The sequence below is a fragment of the Corythoichthys intestinalis genome, chromosome 4, assembly GCF_030265065.1.
Source record: "Corythoichthys intestinalis isolate RoL2023-P3 chromosome 4, ASM3026506v1, whole genome shotgun sequence".
Lineage (NCBI taxonomy): Eukaryota > Metazoa > Chordata > Actinopteri > Syngnathiformes > Syngnathidae > Corythoichthys > Corythoichthys intestinalis.
In genome coordinates, this window is record NC_080398.1 from 42876320 (window position 1) to 42894775 (window position 18456).

At 42.8% G+C, this 18456-nt stretch overlaps 1 protein-coding gene and 1 long non-coding RNA gene across 2 annotated transcripts in view; one reads left to right on the plus strand and one right to left on the minus strand.

Annotated features, from left to right (window-relative positions):
• The window catches only part of LOC130914525 (ATP-dependent translocase ABCB1-like), a 66331-nt gene that overhangs the window by 17706 nt on the left and 30169 nt on the right, over positions 1 to 18456 (plus strand). The window contains exons 2-7 of the mRNA XM_057833790.1: positions 710 to 848; positions 973 to 1043; positions 1145 to 1220; positions 1328 to 1490; positions 1566 to 1602; positions 1666 to 1857. Of these exons, the coding sequence (XP_057689773.1) occupies positions 982 to 1043; positions 1145 to 1220; positions 1328 to 1490; positions 1566 to 1602; positions 1666 to 1857 (530 nt within the window). The 5' untranslated portion in view covers positions 710 to 848; positions 973 to 981. The remainder of the gene's footprint in view (positions 1 to 709; positions 849 to 972; positions 1044 to 1144; positions 1221 to 1327; positions 1491 to 1565; positions 1603 to 1665; positions 1858 to 18456) is intronic.
• Positions 12730 to 16769, minus strand: LOC130914526 (uncharacterized). Its single transcript, XR_009062952.1, has 4 exons — positions 16428 to 16769; positions 15399 to 15485; positions 13163 to 13309; positions 12730 to 13051 (listed from the first exon to the last, which is right to left on the minus strand). It is a non-coding gene; the product is annotated as an uncharacterized LOC130914526 (long non-coding RNA).

Here is an 18456-nt window from a genome sequence, read left to right on the forward strand (position 1 = left end):
TACTAAGTGTTAGAGTTACTATTTTTATTACAAATACACAAATTGTAGAACCCCAAAGTAAAAGAATTGTTTAGCTGGTTTATTAGGTTTCAGACAAAAGCATGCCAATGTAAAAAAAAAATTAAGAAAAAGTAATGTGACTGAACAAACAGACAAAAAAAAAACACTTACAGGAATGCACAAAGCAGTTTGGAAACATAATAGTTGTAATTACGAGAAAACAAGACAAACTCAACTGGCAGTGACCTGCTTTTGAAAATCATCGGCAGGTCTGTTACAGGAGAGGTCGCTTCCCAACAAGCATCATGACCCTGCAGCACAAAGCCTGAAAAACATGATCAGTTTCAAACCAATTACTTTTTTGATTCAAAAGCTCAAGTCTGGTGTAATTACTTGGATGTTTTCCCCTGCCTATCATACCAAGGATGCCTCAGTGTAAACTTGTGTAGATTTTGGATATGGTTCATATCCCAGAATGCTGTTCACATGGAGTTCACAAGTTCAAACCTGCATTACTTGGTAACAAGAAAGAAATTTTTGGGGAAACCAGCAAATCAGAGAGGATGTGACAAAAGGAACACAGCAACAACAAAAAAAACAGCAAAAAACAAATGTGTGAACCAATTCAGAGAACTCCTGGATTCGAATTTAAGTTGGGGGAGGAATATAGAGATGCATTGATTAATATTTTTTAATGATATTTTGACAGGGCCTCAAATACATAATCAAGCAGTAAGTGAAGGCCTATCCAAGGATTCCCAGGGATGAAACTCTGAATTTTGTCCATGTACTCCATAACTCCAGACACTCTAAATTGAGAGGGATTTTAATTTATTCATATTTAAAAGGTAAGGAGCATTTTTATAAACCCTGTCGATCCTTTTTTGCCCCTTTGGCTTTATTTGAAGAAAAAACTGTAAGAGGACTGATTGTGTGAAAACTAGATGTGAACCAAACACATTTTTATGACAGACAGCAAACATGGATGAAACCAATAAATTGCAAAATGACATCTCCGCTTCCAGCGCAGATATTTATTTAAGGTAATGTTCTGCCAGAAATCAACCAACCAAATCATTTGGTATTCATATAGGCGCACAAATCTGAGGAACTACACTTGACAAATATCTCATTTTTTCCCCAGAGCATACAGTAAAAAAGCAAGCCATGAGAAGATAAAAAAAGAGGGGGATATGCCGGCAGTCGGCCCCATTGAACTGGTATGTTATCTATTTCTGTCCTTTTGACAATTATGGTGTTGTGCCTTCTTTTTGTAATTTAGAAGACTAATGACCATGACCATTTGTGCTTTGTTACATGAGCACAGTTCAAGTTTTCAGATGGCATAGACATTATACTGCTCATCGCCGGGACGCTGATGTCAGTGGCCCACGGGCTGGTGTTTCCCCTCATGTGTGTTGTGTTTGGGCATATGTCGGACAGATTTATACAGTCCGCAGCAATGTCTAAAAACAATACCCGCCTCTTTAGTGAGTTCACAGAGACAATATCAAAAAGCAACCTGACATTTTAACGAATAAAACACCTTATTATCTCCTTTTCAGTTTCCACTAACAACACCTTACAAGAAGACATGGCCAGGTATGACAAGCAGTCAATTGACACCGACTGGGACACATTTGACAATTTGTTCTTCCTTTGCAGCTTTTGTATTTACTTCGCCATCACAGGGGCTTTGGTGCTGGTTGCCGGCTACATGCAGGTTGCTTTTTTCGCACTGGCTGCTGTACGACAGGTCAGACGCATTCGCAAGTGTTTTTTTCGCAGTATTATGCGACAGGACATTGGCTGGTTTGATGTAAATGAGACAGGCGCGCTCAACACTCGCCTCGTTGAGTGAGTAACGTCCAAAGTCCGTTCAGCAAGTGGCCGGTAGATGTTATACAGTGATATGAAAAAGTGTTTGAACCTTTTGGAATTTCTCACATTGCTGCATAAAATCACCATCAAATGTGATCTGATCTTTGTCAAAATCACACAGATGAAAAAACTGTCTGCTTTAACTAAAACCAGCCAAAGATTTGTAGGTTTTCATATTTTGGTAACACTTTAAAACAAGGGCCCCTTAATAAACATTAGTTAATGCATTTTTAGGCAATAACTAATTTTTAAGTAACATTACAATAATTAGTATAATTGCTTATCTAACATTTTTTAATATATTAATTAACATGAGTTAAAGCATTAGTTAATGCATTAGTTAATGCATAACCAGACAGTAAGTAATGGTTTGGTAAAATTTAAAATATGTATAGGCCTATATAGAGTTTAGGGTTAGGGTTTGTTAACTTAAGCATTTAAAATTTCTAAGTTAAGGGACACATGTGCTACACTTTACAATAAGGGTCCAAAAAGCATTCAGTAATGGTTAACAAAGGTTGCGGGGAGGGGGGGGTGCTTAAGCATTCATAATTTCTTAGTTAGGGGACACATGTGCTACACTTTACAATAAGGGTCCAAAAAGCATTCAGTAATGGTTAATAAAGGTTAATGGGTGGTGGTGGTGGGGGGGCTTACGCATTTATAATTTCTTAGTTAAGGGGACACATGCGCTCCATTTTACAATAAGTGTTGTGAACGGCAAGCCGTTGAGGCGGATCCAAAATCACAGACCAAGAAACAGAAATAGTGAATGTTTGTATTTAATAAGTACAACAAAGGGAGCACGCCAAAATTGCGAGTATACCAATTTACAACTAAGGGAGCACGCCAAAAAACGTGAGTATGAAAAGGTACAACTAAAAGAGCACGCTCTAAGACGCGAATATAGCAGAGTACAAAATTCTAACTACAAGATCCAAAAGGACATAAAAGTAAAAATGATCAAACCAGGACACGACCGTAGAAACGTCGGGAAGCTCGAAGGATGATGCACACACAGCGGTAAGCAAGGCAAGTAACACGCAAACAAGCAATAGTCCGACACTCGCAGACTGTGGCCGGAGTCCTTAAATAATGAGCGCTCCAAATGCGCCACAGGTGTGTTGCAACGGCCCCGCCCATCCAGCTGAATCAGATGCTGGAATGAAAAAAGAACTGAGAAGGCATACAGATATGACAGAACCCCCGCCTCAACGGACGCCCCCTGGCGGACCACCTGGTTTCGTGGGATGACGAGAGTGGAAATCCCGCAGCAGCGACGGATCGAGGATCCAGGAGCGGGGGACCCATTGGCGTTCCTCAGGGCCATAACCTTCCCAGTCGACCAGGTACTGCGCCCCCCTACCCCTCCTCCTAGAGTCGAGAATGGCACGTACTGTGTACACCGGCCCACCGTCGATCACGCGAGGAGCAGGAGGAGGCGCTGGCGGAGGGTTCAGGGGACAGGTGGAGACTGGCTTGAGCAGAGAGATGTGGAAAACTGGGTGAACCTTCATCGAGCTGGGAAGCTTCAGCCTTACAGTCACAGGGTTCACCACAGCATCTACAGCAAAAGGACCCACGAACCGAGGGCCCAGTTTCTTTGAAGTCCCAGCCAGGTGTAAATCCCGCGTTGACAGCCAGACCATCTGGCCTGGGCAATAGACTGAAGCGGGCCGTCGGTGGCGATCAGCTATCTGCCGGTTGCGGGCCGCCGTGCGGACTAGTGCAGCCCTTGCGTCCTGCACCTGGACAGATGGCACGATGACTTCGGCTTCTTGGGAAGGAAACAGTGGAGGCTGGTACCCATATGCGGTCATGAAAGGTGACCTCCCAGTAGCAGAGGAAACAAGGGTGTTGCGCGCATACTCCACCCATGGGAGGTGCGATGACCAGGAGGCCGGTTGCAGTTCACAAACAACGGAGGGCGGCCTCTAGCTCCTGGTTGACCCGTTCCGTCTGCCCATTGGATTGTGGGTGGTAACCTGAAGATTTGCTTGAGGTGGCCCCCAAAGCCTTGCAGAACGCTCCCCAGACCTGGGAGACAAACTGGGGCCCTCTATCAGAGACAAGGTCGCACGGGATGCCATGAGCCCGAAAAACATGTCTCACCAGCAGGTCAGCGGTCTCCAGGGCTGAAGGTAACTTGGGAAGTGCGATGAAATTGAGTTTTTTTATTAATCTTGGAAAACCGGTCCACCACCGTCAAGATGACCGAACAACCCCTGGATCGTGGAAGGCCAGTGACGAAATCGAGCGCAACATGTGACCAGGAGCGAGTTGGAACAGGCAATGGATGGAGTAAGCCCGCTGGAGCACGATGGACTTGCTTGCCCCGAGCACAGACGGAACAAGCAGAGACATAGTCAGTGACGTCCTTGCGCATGCCTGGCCACCAAAACCGCTGGGAAATGAGGAAGAATGTGCGGGACACACCCGGGTGGCAGGCAAACTTCGAGGAGTGGCCCCACTTCAGCACTCCTGCGCGCTGAGCAACTGGAACGAACAACTTGCCGGCAGGGCAGCCCCCAGGCACCCTAACCCCTCGTAAGGCTTCTTCCACAAGACGCTCTACTTCCCAACGTAGGGCGCCAACGATCAGATTCTCAGGAACAACAGACTCCTCTGAAGATCCCTCCTCCGCTGGCTCATGGAGCCTTGACAGCGCATCGGGCTTCCCGTTCCTTGACCCTGGACGTTAGGTAATCTGGAAGTTGAAACGGGTCAGGAATAATGCCCAGCGGGCCTGGCGAGAGTTAGGCGCTTGGCTGCACGAAGGTATTCCAAGTTCTTATGGTCTGTGAATATCTGGAACGGTACCTCAGCGCCCTCCAACCAGTGTCTCCATTCCTGCAATGCCTGGACTATAGCGAGCAGCTCCCTGTTGCCGACATCATAATTCGCCTCGGCCGGGCTGAGGCGGCGGGAGTAGAATGCACAGGGGTGCAGCCTCTGGTCGACTGCAGACCTCTGGGAAAGGATGGCCCCCACTCCAGAACTCGATGCGTCAACCTCGACCACAAAAGGGAGATCTGGGTCAGCATGAACAAGGACAGGTGAGCTTGTGAACGCTCGTTTAAGGCTTACAAATCCGGCCTCTGCCACAGAAGACCACACAAATGGTCGCTTGTTAGAGGTCAACCTGGTAAGGGGCTCGGCCCTCATACTATAATTGCGGATAAAACACCTGTAAAAGTTAGCAAACCCGAGGAAACGTTGTAAGTGTTTACGTGAGGTGGGGGTGGGCCACTCTGCCACCGCCTGAATTTTCGCTGGATCAGGCCTTAGCTGCCCTTTTTCCACAACAAAACCGAGAAACTGCATTGACTCACGGTGAAACTCACACTTCTCGGCCTTAACAAACAACCGGTTTTCCAACAGTCTTCGCAGAACTATCCGGACATGTTGGCGATGTTCTTGCAAGTTTCTGGAGAAAATTAAGATGTCATCCAAATAAACAAAACAGAACACATTTAGCATGTCACGCAATACGTCATTGATGAGGCTCTGAAACACTGTGGGCACATTTGTCAGACCGAAAGGCATGACCAAGTATTCAAAATGCCCAAGCGGGGTTTTAAAAGCGGTTTTCCACTCGTCTCCTTCACGAATCCTGACCAAGTGGTAAGCGCTGCGCAAGTCTAATTTGGTGAAAATGGTGGCAGATTTTAGCGGCGCGAAAGCCGAATCCAACAACGGTAACGGGTATTTATTTTTAACAGTAATATCGTTGAGACCCCGGTAGTCGATGCACGGTCTAAGTCCCCCATCTTTTTTGCCAATGAAGAAAAACCCCCAAAAGAGAGGACGAAGGGCGAATAAGGCCCGAAGCCAAAGAAGAGGAGATGTATTCCCTCATAGCTTCCTGCTCCGGTTTAGAGACCTTGTATAATCGCGAACTGGGCAACGGTGCATTGGGCAGCAGATCAATGGCACAGTCGTAAGGACGGTGCGGGGGCAGGGTACTAGCCTGCTCTTTACTGAATACACGCTGGAGATCATGATACTCGGCGGGAACATTTTTCAAATTAGCAGGCTCGGTAGCAGTTTTTGCTTGACCGGGAAGTAGACACGCCGAACGTAAACAGTGCGCATAACAGAACGTACTCCAAGCAACTATTTGAGTCTTCGCCCAGTCAATATTAGGATTATGCACTTTCAACCAGGAGAGCCCCAGCACGACCGGAGCCGATTTGCACGGCATAACCAAGAAGCTACGGGCCTCAAAATGATTCCCGGACAACTTTAATTTGAGCGGGGGCGTAATAAACTTCACGTCCGCCAGAGGGCGGCCATTGAGGTCTAAAACCCTTTTGGGCCAAGCGAGTCTTATTAAAGGACATTTAAGCGTGTCAACAACACTCTGGTCTATAAAACAGTCATCTGCCCCCGAATCAATTAGAGCAGTAAACCTAAAGTGAACCCCACCGTGCGACACTTCTCCCGGCAATTGCAGTCTCACAACACCTTGGGAGTCTCTTGGTTCCTTCAACTCGTCCCGAGGCAACTCACTTGAGGGATTGCTGTCCTGTACGAACCTCGTACTAGTACCCCCTCCGGCGAGGGGAGCCCCAGGCAACGAAGATTCCAGTCGATGCGAAGGGGCGGCGTCACAAGCGGCGACACGGTGCCCCGGCAAGCCACAATACAGACACAAGCCTGCCATCATCCGTCTTCGTCGCTCCGCCGCAGAAAGATGTCCGCCGCCGAGTTGCATAGGCTCCTTCCCCGTCGGGACCGGCCTCCGTGTCGACGTAGAGACGAACGGTGGTTTGATGAAGCTGTCCGGACCGGCCGCTGTCGGGCTGCTCTGCGGCATTGACCAGCGACGTTCCCGATGCTCCGCAGCTCTCTCTCTCTCTCACGCTCTTTTAGACGATGACCCAAATTTACGGACAACTCAATCAGCTCCTGCAGATTCGATGAGTCATCCCGGGCCGCCAACTCGTCTTTCACCGCCGAACACAGCCCGCGCCGAAAAATTCCACACAGCGCTGCTTCCTCAAAACCGCACTCTGCGGCCAAAATGCGAAACTGAATAGAGTAATCCGCTACGGTCAGATCGCCTTGGGAAAAATCCAGCAGGCGGCTGGCTGTCTCCTTGCCTTTAACCGGATGATCGAAAACTCTCACGAGCTCAGTCTTAAAAGTTTCAAATGAATGACGGATCGCGGGTCTTGAGTTGCTTACCGCCATGGCCCATGTTGCAGCTTTACCGGCGAGGAGGCTCATTGCATACGCTACACGGGATCTATCACTCGCAAACGTTTGAGGTTGTTGGTCAAACACAAGGGAGCACTGGTGCAAAAATAGTTGGCAAGCACCTGCCTCTCCCTCAAAACGATGGGGGTGTGGCAACAACGGCTCCCGAAAAGTCACCGGCGAGCCCACTGGAGACGGGGGGGATAGATCGGGCGCCGCGGCAGCGTCAACGGGTTGTACAGGTGACGTCATATTCTCAATTCTTGTAGTTAGCGAGCCGATCACATTCACTAATGCACGCAATGACTGATCATGCTTGCTGATCATATACCCGTGTTCCGCGAGCACATGTCGAATACTTTCCGAGTCTGTGGGATCCATGTGGTCGGACTATTCTGTTGTGAACGGCAAGCCGTTGAGGCGGATTCAAAATCACAGACCAAGAAACAGAAATAGTGAATGTTTGTATTTAATAAGTACAACAAAGGGGGCACGCCAAAATTGCGAGTATACCAATTTACAACTAAGGGAGCACGCCAAAAAACGCGAGTATGAAAAGGTACAACTAAAAGAGCACGCTCTAAGACGCGAATATAGCAGAGTACAAAATTCTAACTACAAGATCCAAAAGGACATAAAAGTAAAAATGATCAAACCAGGACACGACCGTAGAAACGTCGGGAAGCTCGAAGGATGATGCACACACAGCGGTAAGCAAGGCAAGTAACATGCAAACAAGCAATAGTCCGACACTCGCAGACTGTGGCCGGAGTCCTTAAATAATGAGCGCTCCAAATGCACCACAGGTGTGTTGCAACGGCCCCGCCCATCCAGCTGAATCAGATGCCAGACCTGTTTCACGATTTTGTCGGGAGACTCCCGATTTTGACCCCAATGCTCACGCCTCACGATTAGAAAGCCAAATCTCCCGATTTTCCAAAAATGTCAATTTTTTTTAATTTATTTTTTTTTTAACGTTTTTGTTTGTCACCGTTTTGTAGCGATACCATTCGGCCCGATTCGGAAAGTGACCAACAACGAATAGCCTGGCCGTCTCCGACTTCCCTGCCCTCCCTCCCCTTCCGAGCTGGAAAAGCCCAACCCATACATCTGACAGGGAGGGAAGAGGCGAAGCACCACCGACTTCCCAAGATGCTGGCACTAATAAACCGGCTTTTAGACTGGTTCAAGTCTTTATTTTGGAAGGAAGAGATGGAGCTGACCCTGGTCGGCCTCCAGTATTCGGGAAAAACGACGTTCGTCAACGTAATTGCCGTAAGTCTTACCTTCCAGCGATAGCTAACTAGCCTAATGCTAATAGCATTAGAGCTAATGATGGGAGAACGATGACGAGGAAGAAGTCGCTGCTTTGCTCTGTGTTTTCGTGGATCAAACATCATGGAATATTAAACCACTGCGGTCCTACCCCCACAATATATGAATTTAAGTGAGAAAGCGTATCGTTACTTACTTGAAGTTTAATCATTTAGATTCGCTATTATGCTAAAGCTAAAGTGTATACTATACACTTTATTACATTATATCATTATTACTGTGCTGAAACAAAAAATATAAAGTTTCAATTCTAGGTTACAATTCAATTAAAAAACTGCCATGACAAAGATACTTTTAAAAACAAATATGATTAATTTTCTAAATGATGTAATTAATGTTTTTAATCTTGCTGATTTAGTCTCACGAAACCCTAATTGGAGTGATGGTTGATGAGATGAAGAGGCTGCTGAGGAAGCTGATGTCCAAATTTGTGCAAATGGATGTGATCAGGAAAGCTGAGGATATCCTAGATGTTGATTACAGGAACAAGGAGAACTGGCATGACACAGGCAACATAGTAGTATCACATGATGCCAGACAATACATGGAGCAAGTTGAAGACTATCTCTGATGCCACCAAAAAGAGGTTCTTTGACAGTGTAGTTAATTTTTACACAAGTGTTGTGACCAAAATGAACTTGAAAAAAAATGGTTGCATTTTGTCTTAGCGATTGTCGCGCGCGCGCGTCATCAGGGTTGGCAAACAGAAATCTCCCTATTTGCAATTTCTACAACTTAACAGGTATGAGATGCTGGAATGAAAAAAGAACTGAGAAGGCATACAGATATGACAATAAGAGTCCAAAAAACATTCAGTAATGGTTAACTAAGGTTAAGTCATACTTATGAGGTACGTTCACGTGAAATAATGCCATACTTAAGGTTAGGTTAGCAGCACCCAAGGACTCACAGAGCAATGTTTCTCATTTTAAAATAACAATCACTTACTAGTACCAGTATACATTAATAACTATTTATTAATGCACTAATGTATATGTGAATTAATGTTAAGTAATGTATTATATATATTATATATTATAACCTAACCTTAAGTATGATATTATTTCACGTGACCCTACCTCATAAGTATTACTTAACCTTAATTAACCATTACTGAATATTTTTTGGAATTTGGACCCTTATTGTAAAGTGTACCACATGTGTCCCTTAACTAAGAAATTATAAATGCTTAAATCCCCTCCCCTTAACCTTAAAGGGGAACTACGGATTTTTTGACATCAGGCTTAATCATCGAGTTGGGGGGGGTTAATTAGTCAGTGGAGTAGATTTCAAAATATTACGTAGCGCTTGTTAGTCTTTTATTATTTTCAGGGCTCCGGAGTGGCTATGCTAATGCAAGTCAATGTGCCCAATTAGCATACCAATAAAAAAAACATATGCACGCAGGAGAATCACCGATGACGCATGCAATCACTAGTGTTGGCTATGTTTTCAGGATAAAGTTATTAAAACTTACCATTGCATGTCTATAACTGCAGTATGAAGAGCAACATTAGTAATTCAGTTGCTTTGCAGAGAACAAGTGCCGGGCACTCAGGGCGAGGGATATCACGTTGGTCTTTCCACCGCAGTTTTTTTTTTTTTTTTTTTTTTTTTTTGTGGCAACGACGCAACTTCCCGACACGAGTTTTCATGAACTCAATATATCGCTGCATAGTGACGATGAAAAAGCATTTCGATGCATAAGTGAACACGAAGACTTTTTACCACTTATCAACAAAGGTGTTCTAGAAAACTTTTTTCTTCGTTGACAAGATCAACTGAAAGAAAAAAACAAGGCCAGCAGGCCCAAATGGACAGCTATCAATGAGGTAAGTGAATTCCTGCATGCCTTATTTTGCCGCTGGACGAATATTCGTAATGGTCTCATAATAGAACTACCTATGGTATACTCTAAGCTTCATTCTACTTCAGGTAAGCAGCTACAGTGCCTTGCAAAAGTATTCGGCCCCCTTGAAACTTGCAACCTTTCGCCACATTTCAGGCTTCAAACATAAAGATATGAAATTTAATTTTTTTGTCAAGAATCAAAAACAGGTGGGACACAATCGTGAAGTGGAACAACATTTATTGGATAATTTAAACTTTTTTAACAAATAAAAAACTGAAAAGTGGGGCGTGCAATATTATTCGGCCCCTTTACTTTCAGTGCAGCAAACTCACTCCAGAAGTTCAGTGAGGATCTCTGAATGATTCAATGTTGTCCTAAATGACCGATGATGATAAATAGAATCCACCTGTGTGTAATCAAGTCTCCGTATAAATGCACCTGCTCTGTGATAGTCTCAGGGTTCTGTTTAAAGTGCAGAGAGCATTATGAAAACCAAGGAACTCACCAGGCAGGTCCGAGATACTGTTGTGGAGAAGTTTAAAGCCGGATTTGGATACAAAAAGATTTCCCAAGCTTTAAACATCTCAAGGAGCACTGTGCAAGCCATCATATTGAAATGGAAGGAGCATCAGACCACTGCAAATCTACCAAGACCCGGCCGTCCTTCCAAACTTTCTTCTCAAACAAGGAGAAAACTGATCAGAGATGCAGCCAAGAGGTCCATGATCACTCTGGATGAACTGCAGAGATCTACAGCTGAGGTGGGAGAGTCTGTCCATAGGACAACAATCAGTCGTACACTGCACAAATCTGGCCTTTATGGAAGAGTGGCAAGAAGAAAGCCATTTCTCAAAGATATCCATAAAAAGTCTCCTTTAAAGTTTGCCACAAGCCACCTGGGAGACACACCAAACATGTGGAAGAAGGTGCTCTGGTCAGATGAAAGCAAAATTGAACTTTTTGGCCACAATGCAAAACGATATGTTTGGCGTAAAAGCAACACAGCTCATCACCCTGAACACACCACCCCCACTGTCAAACATGGTGGTGGCAGCATCATGGTTTGGGCCTGCTTTTCTTCAGCAGGGACAGGGAAGATGGTTAAAATTGACGGGAAGATGGATGCAGCCAAATACAGGAACATTCTGGAAGAAAACCTGTTGGTATCTGCACAAGACCTGAGACTGGGAGGGAGATTTATCTTCCAACAGGACAATGATCCAAAACATAAAGCCAAATCTACAATGGAATGGTTAAAAAATAAACGTATCCAGGTGTTAGAATGGCCAAGTCAAAGTCCAGACTTGAATCCAATCGAGAATCTGTGGAAAGAGCTGAAGACTGCTGTTCACAAACACTCTCCATCCAACCTCACTGGGCTCGAGCTGTTTTGCAAGGAAGAATGGGCAAGAATGTCAGTCTCTCGATGTGCAAAACTGATAGAAACATACCCCAAGCGACTTGCAGCTGTAATTGGAGCAAAAGGTGGCGCTACAAAGTATTAACGCAAGGGGGCCGAATAATATTGCACGCCCCACTTTTCAGTTTTTTATTTGTTAAAAATGTTTAAATTATCCAATAAATTTTGTTCCACTTCACCATTGTGTCCCACTTGTTGTTGATTCTTGACAAAAAATTAAAATTTTATATCTATATGTTTGAAGCCTGAAATGTGGCGAAAGGTTGCAAGGTTCAAGGGGGCCGAATACTTTTGCAAGGCACTGTATATCATCTCAACTGTAATGCATTGTGAGCGTAAAAGCATGATGTCATTACCAAAAGCAGTAGCTGTATGGCAATTATTTACGAGAATGTGCCTAAATCCTCACGGGATATGTCAAAAATGAAAAACATTATAAAACCCTGACATAGGCAAATGTGTTGAACATAACTTCAAGTATCATTTCATGTATTACAAGTGCCAGTGATGGGCACCTTTGAGCACTTGAAGTTACGTAACTTGCGGACTATAAGTCGCTTCTTTTTCCCCTCATTTTGAATCCTGCTGCTTGTAGTCAAGTGCTGCTTATTTGTTGGGTATATTTAAAATGTATATTGCTAAATAATCTAGAGTTCTGTAACTTTTTATTATATACTGTTGATCTACAACATGATGATTTTGGAACTTTGTTGTTGAATCACCCTCTATTATGGTTTTGTTTTAGGCAACTCTCATTGGTAGCATATAGGGTTGTTCTTGAGTGGGCGTTGAAAGGCGAACATCTGGGAAGAGGCCAGCGACGTGTTCTTCCATCGTGTGTCGTCTCCTGCATCCGTGAGAAATACCCTTCTGTCAGTGAGAACTACGATGGTTTTAGGGAAGCTGAAGATGCTATGCAATTTTTCTAAGTACGACTTACCTACATACCATTTCCTCCATACCCAGAAACTTTTTATCTTTTAAACCTTCACATTTCACAAATTATACAATATGTGTGTGTTTTTTTATTGTTGTTCATTCAAAAATATCTACATTATAAAATATCTATTAAAAAAAAAAAAAGGAAAATGTCTGCCTACTTATTTTTTAAAGCGACTGACATGTTGTAAAATAACTTTTTCTTTGTCAGGCCTTTCGATGTTTACAATGTTCGGTGGAATAGTAGCTGGAGGCTTGAAATAGAAGTCTGGCTCAGCAAACTTTAATGATGAATCCTGCCGTCTTTCCAGGACACGCGTCCACCAAATTCTCTGTGAATGTCTGCGTTGTTGGCTCCTAACTGCTCCGGGCAACCCATCTTTTTGTTTGCTTTGGAAACTCCGAGCTGTATTTCAAAGTGCCTAATAGAGTAAATTTGATAGAGATATGTACATAAGAAAGGTAGAGTGCAATTGTAATGGGACAAATGTTGACAGATTTCAATTTGGTCCATGACATATGAGTAAGCCTACCATCAGCGTTCCTCTGTTGCTGGCGCCCGACATTTTCATTGTGGTCCATAACAGACATCAGTGTCCTTGCCTTCATGGAGTTACAGACAAAGTGGAGCCTCTTTTGGGTGTACTTCAGCATCGCACGGTGGTATACCTCCAGGTCACCTACGGATCACAATAAAAAGTAGCTTGTGAGATATGTCGTGATATACGCCAGTGTTATAGACACAACCGCACCACGGAATAAGGCAAACCCAAGTATCAGAAAAAAATAAATAATGCAGTATTTTCATGTTCAGCCAAAAAATACAGGAGACCAAAAATATTTAATCGATCTGGTGTCCTGATGAGGCAACAACTTAGTCAAAAATTTGCTCCTGTCGATCATCATTGTGTACTTTTGTTTTAAAGAAAACTAAAATTGCATTTATATTATGTATGTGTAATGGACTAGGGATGTCAATGGCAGAGGATAACATTTTCTACTGCAATAAAATAAATGTTTGGAAAATTGCTTCTAATTCAATCAGAAATCAAGTGAGCTATTAGTGTTGTAAATAGTGTAGTAGTGTGTAAAAGGTCTAGTCCTTCAGTGTTTCGGAATGTCAATCTGTCTCTCATAGTTGAAGAGGCTAAACAAACAGGATGCATGTCTAGAGGTGTGACAATATATAGAAAACATGATATATAGTGATAGTCTGTAGCCCAAAAGGTTATCGATATACTCCCACCAAAAAGTGATATATATTTAAAACACTGGAAGTGCAGGGGGATTGTGTTTTTGGCTATAAAGAAAGACCAGAAAGTCATTAGATGACCACTATACCAAACTCAGGTGGATAGGTACAATTAACATCTGAATGTTTGCAAATGCAGGACTACCTTGGCTTTGTCAAATAACAGACCACTCAAACAAGCAATCAAGCAGAGGGGTCGCTGCCTGAGTGTGAAGGGGGGGGGGGGGGGGGGGGCACTCTTTATAGTTGCAAATAGCATTTGAATATTTGCAAATGCAGGACTCCCTTAGCTGCAGTTTCCTACTTACGTACGTCAGTGCCCTGAGGAATTCTGTGGCCAAGAGCTGGTGGAAATGGTCCTGATTGAAGTCCACCCATGTGACTGAGATGGAGAGGAGATCAACCTTCAGCTGTGTTGGGACTTTGAGCTGTTTTTTTCTATCTTCCTAATTTTGTCAAAAAGCGCACAATTCAATCACATTAGACAACCATACTGAGCAGTTAACAAACACTAAAACATAATTATCAGGACATAAAGCTATAGAGATTTGTCGCGTAAAATAGAGAAAGTAAGTAAGTAGAGAGTAAATGAGAGGTGGTGTCGTAACTTTGCACCTCAATTCACATACAGGAATATGTAAAAATGTCGTCTGCTTGATTTTCTGACAAAGCCAAGGTAGCCCTGCATTTGCAAATATTTAAGATGCTTGCTAGTGTGAATGCGAATGCCAAATGAGGACCTCAATGCTCAAAAAAATATTCTGATTAGAGTTAGTTGACCCTTCTCTGGAAACAACAGTGATTTGTATCAACTGATCCACCTTTGCCCTGGCCAGTGTTCAAAAGGTGTCACTGTTTAGAAATATAAAATAAAGAAAATCTTTTATTAGATGAGTGTCTATGTTTGCTCAATGGCTGCCATTGATGGCGCTAGACATGCAATTCATTTTGAGTGGACTGGACATTGAGCACAGTCAATGGCACTGAAACCAGAGCATGTCATTTACAGGTCATTTCTTGTTCATTTTAGGGCATTTTACAGGTTACTTCCTGTTGCATTGGAGTTGCTTCCTAACTGTTTGGGGACATTTTTGAGTGGTCAGTAAGCCTAAATCAACAGGAAGTGACCCGTTAAAAGGAAGTTATCGAAAATAAACTGGAAAAGATGTGAAATGCCCCAAATCGAGCTCATTGAGAGCCATATACTTGTTCTCCCCACTGTACGTCCAATCCATTTGAAGTGGAAAGCTGGCTGGCAGCGAATAACTATCCACTGCCATCCCTCCCTCTTCGAACTAATTGGATCTCTAGTAGAGGTCCAATCAGTTTCTCTGTTTATTTATTTTTTTGTTGAATATCCTAGAAGCATTTCCTGACCGATTTATCGATAATTGTTGTATTGTTTGTGAGATCATCTTTATCATAAGTCTTGTATCGCAAATCGTATCGTATCGTGAGGCACCCAGAGGTTCCCAACCCTAATATCGTGTGGCAATTATTACTCGATGATCACTTACTCGTGATGATTGTTGAATTGTCCTCGGCTGGCCTGATGTTGATGTGGTATCCTTCACTGGCGTGGACTGTGGTACAGCAGATCTTACCTATATTTCATTATCACAAAAGAAAGTATGAACAAATGCTTGGCTTAGTAAGGCCTATCATACAAAAGAGAGAGCGGCTCGCTTTGTTTTTTTTTTCATGTCATTTCAGGCATTTACATTAATATTTACAAATACAGTTCTGCTTTTACGCAAACGACAAAATTTTAAATAAATGCCTGAATGGGAATGGGACGAAGAAAACTACTTACTATAGGTAGGGTGACAATATTTAGATTTTCAAAAAAAGGGGAAACTCGACCCGGCCTCGAGTAACTTAAATTATAATATTTATACACTAATTATACTATAATATAGGATGATTAAAAAAGAATGTGCCAAAATCCTCATGTGATAGAGCGCAAGTATATAGGTTACAGAACTCTAGCTTGGACACATTTTCAATTCACCCAACAAATAAGCAACACTGGACTATAAGCAGCAGGATTTAAAATGAGGGGAAAACAGCGGATTATAGTCCGCAAATTACGCAACTTCAAGTTTTTAAATCAAGTGTTCAAGGGGGCCACTTGTAATTCAAGAAATAATACTTGAAGTTATGTTCAACACATTTGCGTATGTCCGAGTTTTATAAAGAGAAAGAACGCAGACAGAAAAAGCAGCAGCATCTACATGAATTTAGAAAACCTCTCGGGACGCGCGAGGACATGACAGGGCAAAAGATCACCCTCCGAAGTTACTAACGGCACAACATAAACCAATTACGAACCATTTGTAAACCGAACCCAACCCAAATTGGAATAATTTACTGCATTTGGGATGGTTATATGAAAGTTGATCGTTGTTTCATATTTAAAAACACGAACCATAAATATGCCCGATGTTTGTTACAAGTAGCTCGCTTTTGGCGTGCATGTACACCAACACCTAGTAGAAGTGTATATGCGATATATTTCCATACATGATTTTTTTTTTTTTTTTTACCTGTTTATCAGAAGATCTTGAAGCTGTTTGGGCAGTCGAAAGCACAGCATTTGATTTCAGGAGAGAGTAGCCACAAAATGTTTTCCTGATGTCGGTTGTTGCGAAATGCTTGCTGCAAATTCGCCATTTTAGTCCTTTTTCCACCGGTGTGTCAATGTCATATCCAGCAGAGAGTAACCAAAGTTTATGTAGTTCCTCGTTCTTCACAGGGAAGCGGTGGACACTTTCTTTTGTCCATTTCTTCTGTATGTTTCCACAAGTTCTAAAAAGCACATTTCACCATCCTGATGTCCTTTCGTGCAGACTGACGTGAAGACAAGTGGCCGTAGCACTGCTCTCTAGTGGAGTGTCATTACGCATATGAAACAATAGTCCCGCAGAATTGAATAAATTACGGCAGTTTGGTGCGACATTTTTTTTGGCTGCAGGGGATTTTTGTACGTTGAGCTGCGTTTTCAATTTATTTGACTGTGTTAGATCTGTGAATATCGCTTTTTATTAGCATGCTAATTGGGCACATTGACTTGCATTAGCATAGCCACTCCGGAGCCCTTAAAAATAATAAAAGACTTACAAACGCTACGTAATATTTTGAAATCTACTCGACTGACTAATTAACCCCCCCCTAACTCGATGATTAAGCCTGATGTCAAAAAATCCGGAGTTCCCCTTTAATTAACCATTACTGAATGCTTTTTGGACCCTTATTGTAAAGTGTAGCACATGTGTCCCTTAACTAAGAAATTATCAATTTTACCAAACTATTAGTTACTGTCTGGTTATGCATTAATTAATGCATTAACTAATGCTTTAACTTATGTTAATTAATATATTACTACATTTTAAATAAGGGATTATATGAATGATTGTAATGTTACTTAAACATTAGTTATTGTCTGAAAATGCATTAACTAATGTTAATTAATATATTAATAAATGTTAGATAAGGGATTACCGTAAATGAATTATTGTCATGTTGATTAAACATGAGTTATTATCTAAAAATGCATTAACTAATGTTAATTAAGGGACCCTTATTGTAAAGTGTTACCCATGTTTTAATGAGGATTGTATGCACACAATGACAGAAGGGGGAAAATAAGTAGGTGAACCATCACATTTAATATTTTGTGCCCCCCCCCCCCCCCCCCCCCCTCTTTGGCAGCAATAACTTCAACCAGACACTTCCTGTAGCTGCAGTCTGGCACATCGATCAGAACTAATCTTGTATCATTCTTCTCTACAAAACTGCTGTAGTGCAGTTAGATTCCTGGGATGTCTGGCATGAATTGCTGTTTTAGGTCATGCCGCAGCATCTCAATGAGGTTCAAGTCTGGACTTTGACTTGGCCAATCCAGAACATGTATTTTGTTCTTCTGAAACCATTCTGAAGTGGATTTACTACTGTGTTTTGGATCATTGTCTTGTTCCAGCACCCATCCTCTTTTTAGCTTCAACTGTCTGACAGACGGCCTCAGGTTTTCCTGCAAAACATCCTGAAAAACTTTTGAATGCATTCTTCCATTAATAATTGAGAGTTGTCCAGGCCCTGAGGTAGCAAAACAGCCCCAAATCATGATGCTCCCTCCACCATGCTTCACAGTTGGATTGAGGTGTTGATGTTGGTGAGCTATTCCATTTTTCCTCCACAAATGACGTTGTGTATTACTCCCAAGAAATTCAACTTTGGTTTCATCAGTCCACAAAATATTTTGCCAAAACGTCTGTGGAGGTCCAAGTGCCTTTTTGCGAACATTAAATGAGCAACAATCCCTCCCATGAACACCATTCTTGGGCATTGTTTTACATATAGTTGATGTGTGCACAGAGATATTGGACTGTACCAGTGATTTCTGTAAGTCTTTAGCAGACACTCTATGGTTCTTTTTTACCTCTCTGAGTATTCCGCGCTGAACTCTTGGCATTATCTTTGGTGGACGGCCACTCCTTAGGAGAGAAGCAACAGTGCTAAACTCTCAATTTGTAGACAACTTCTCTGACTGTCAGTTGATGAACATCCAGACTTTTA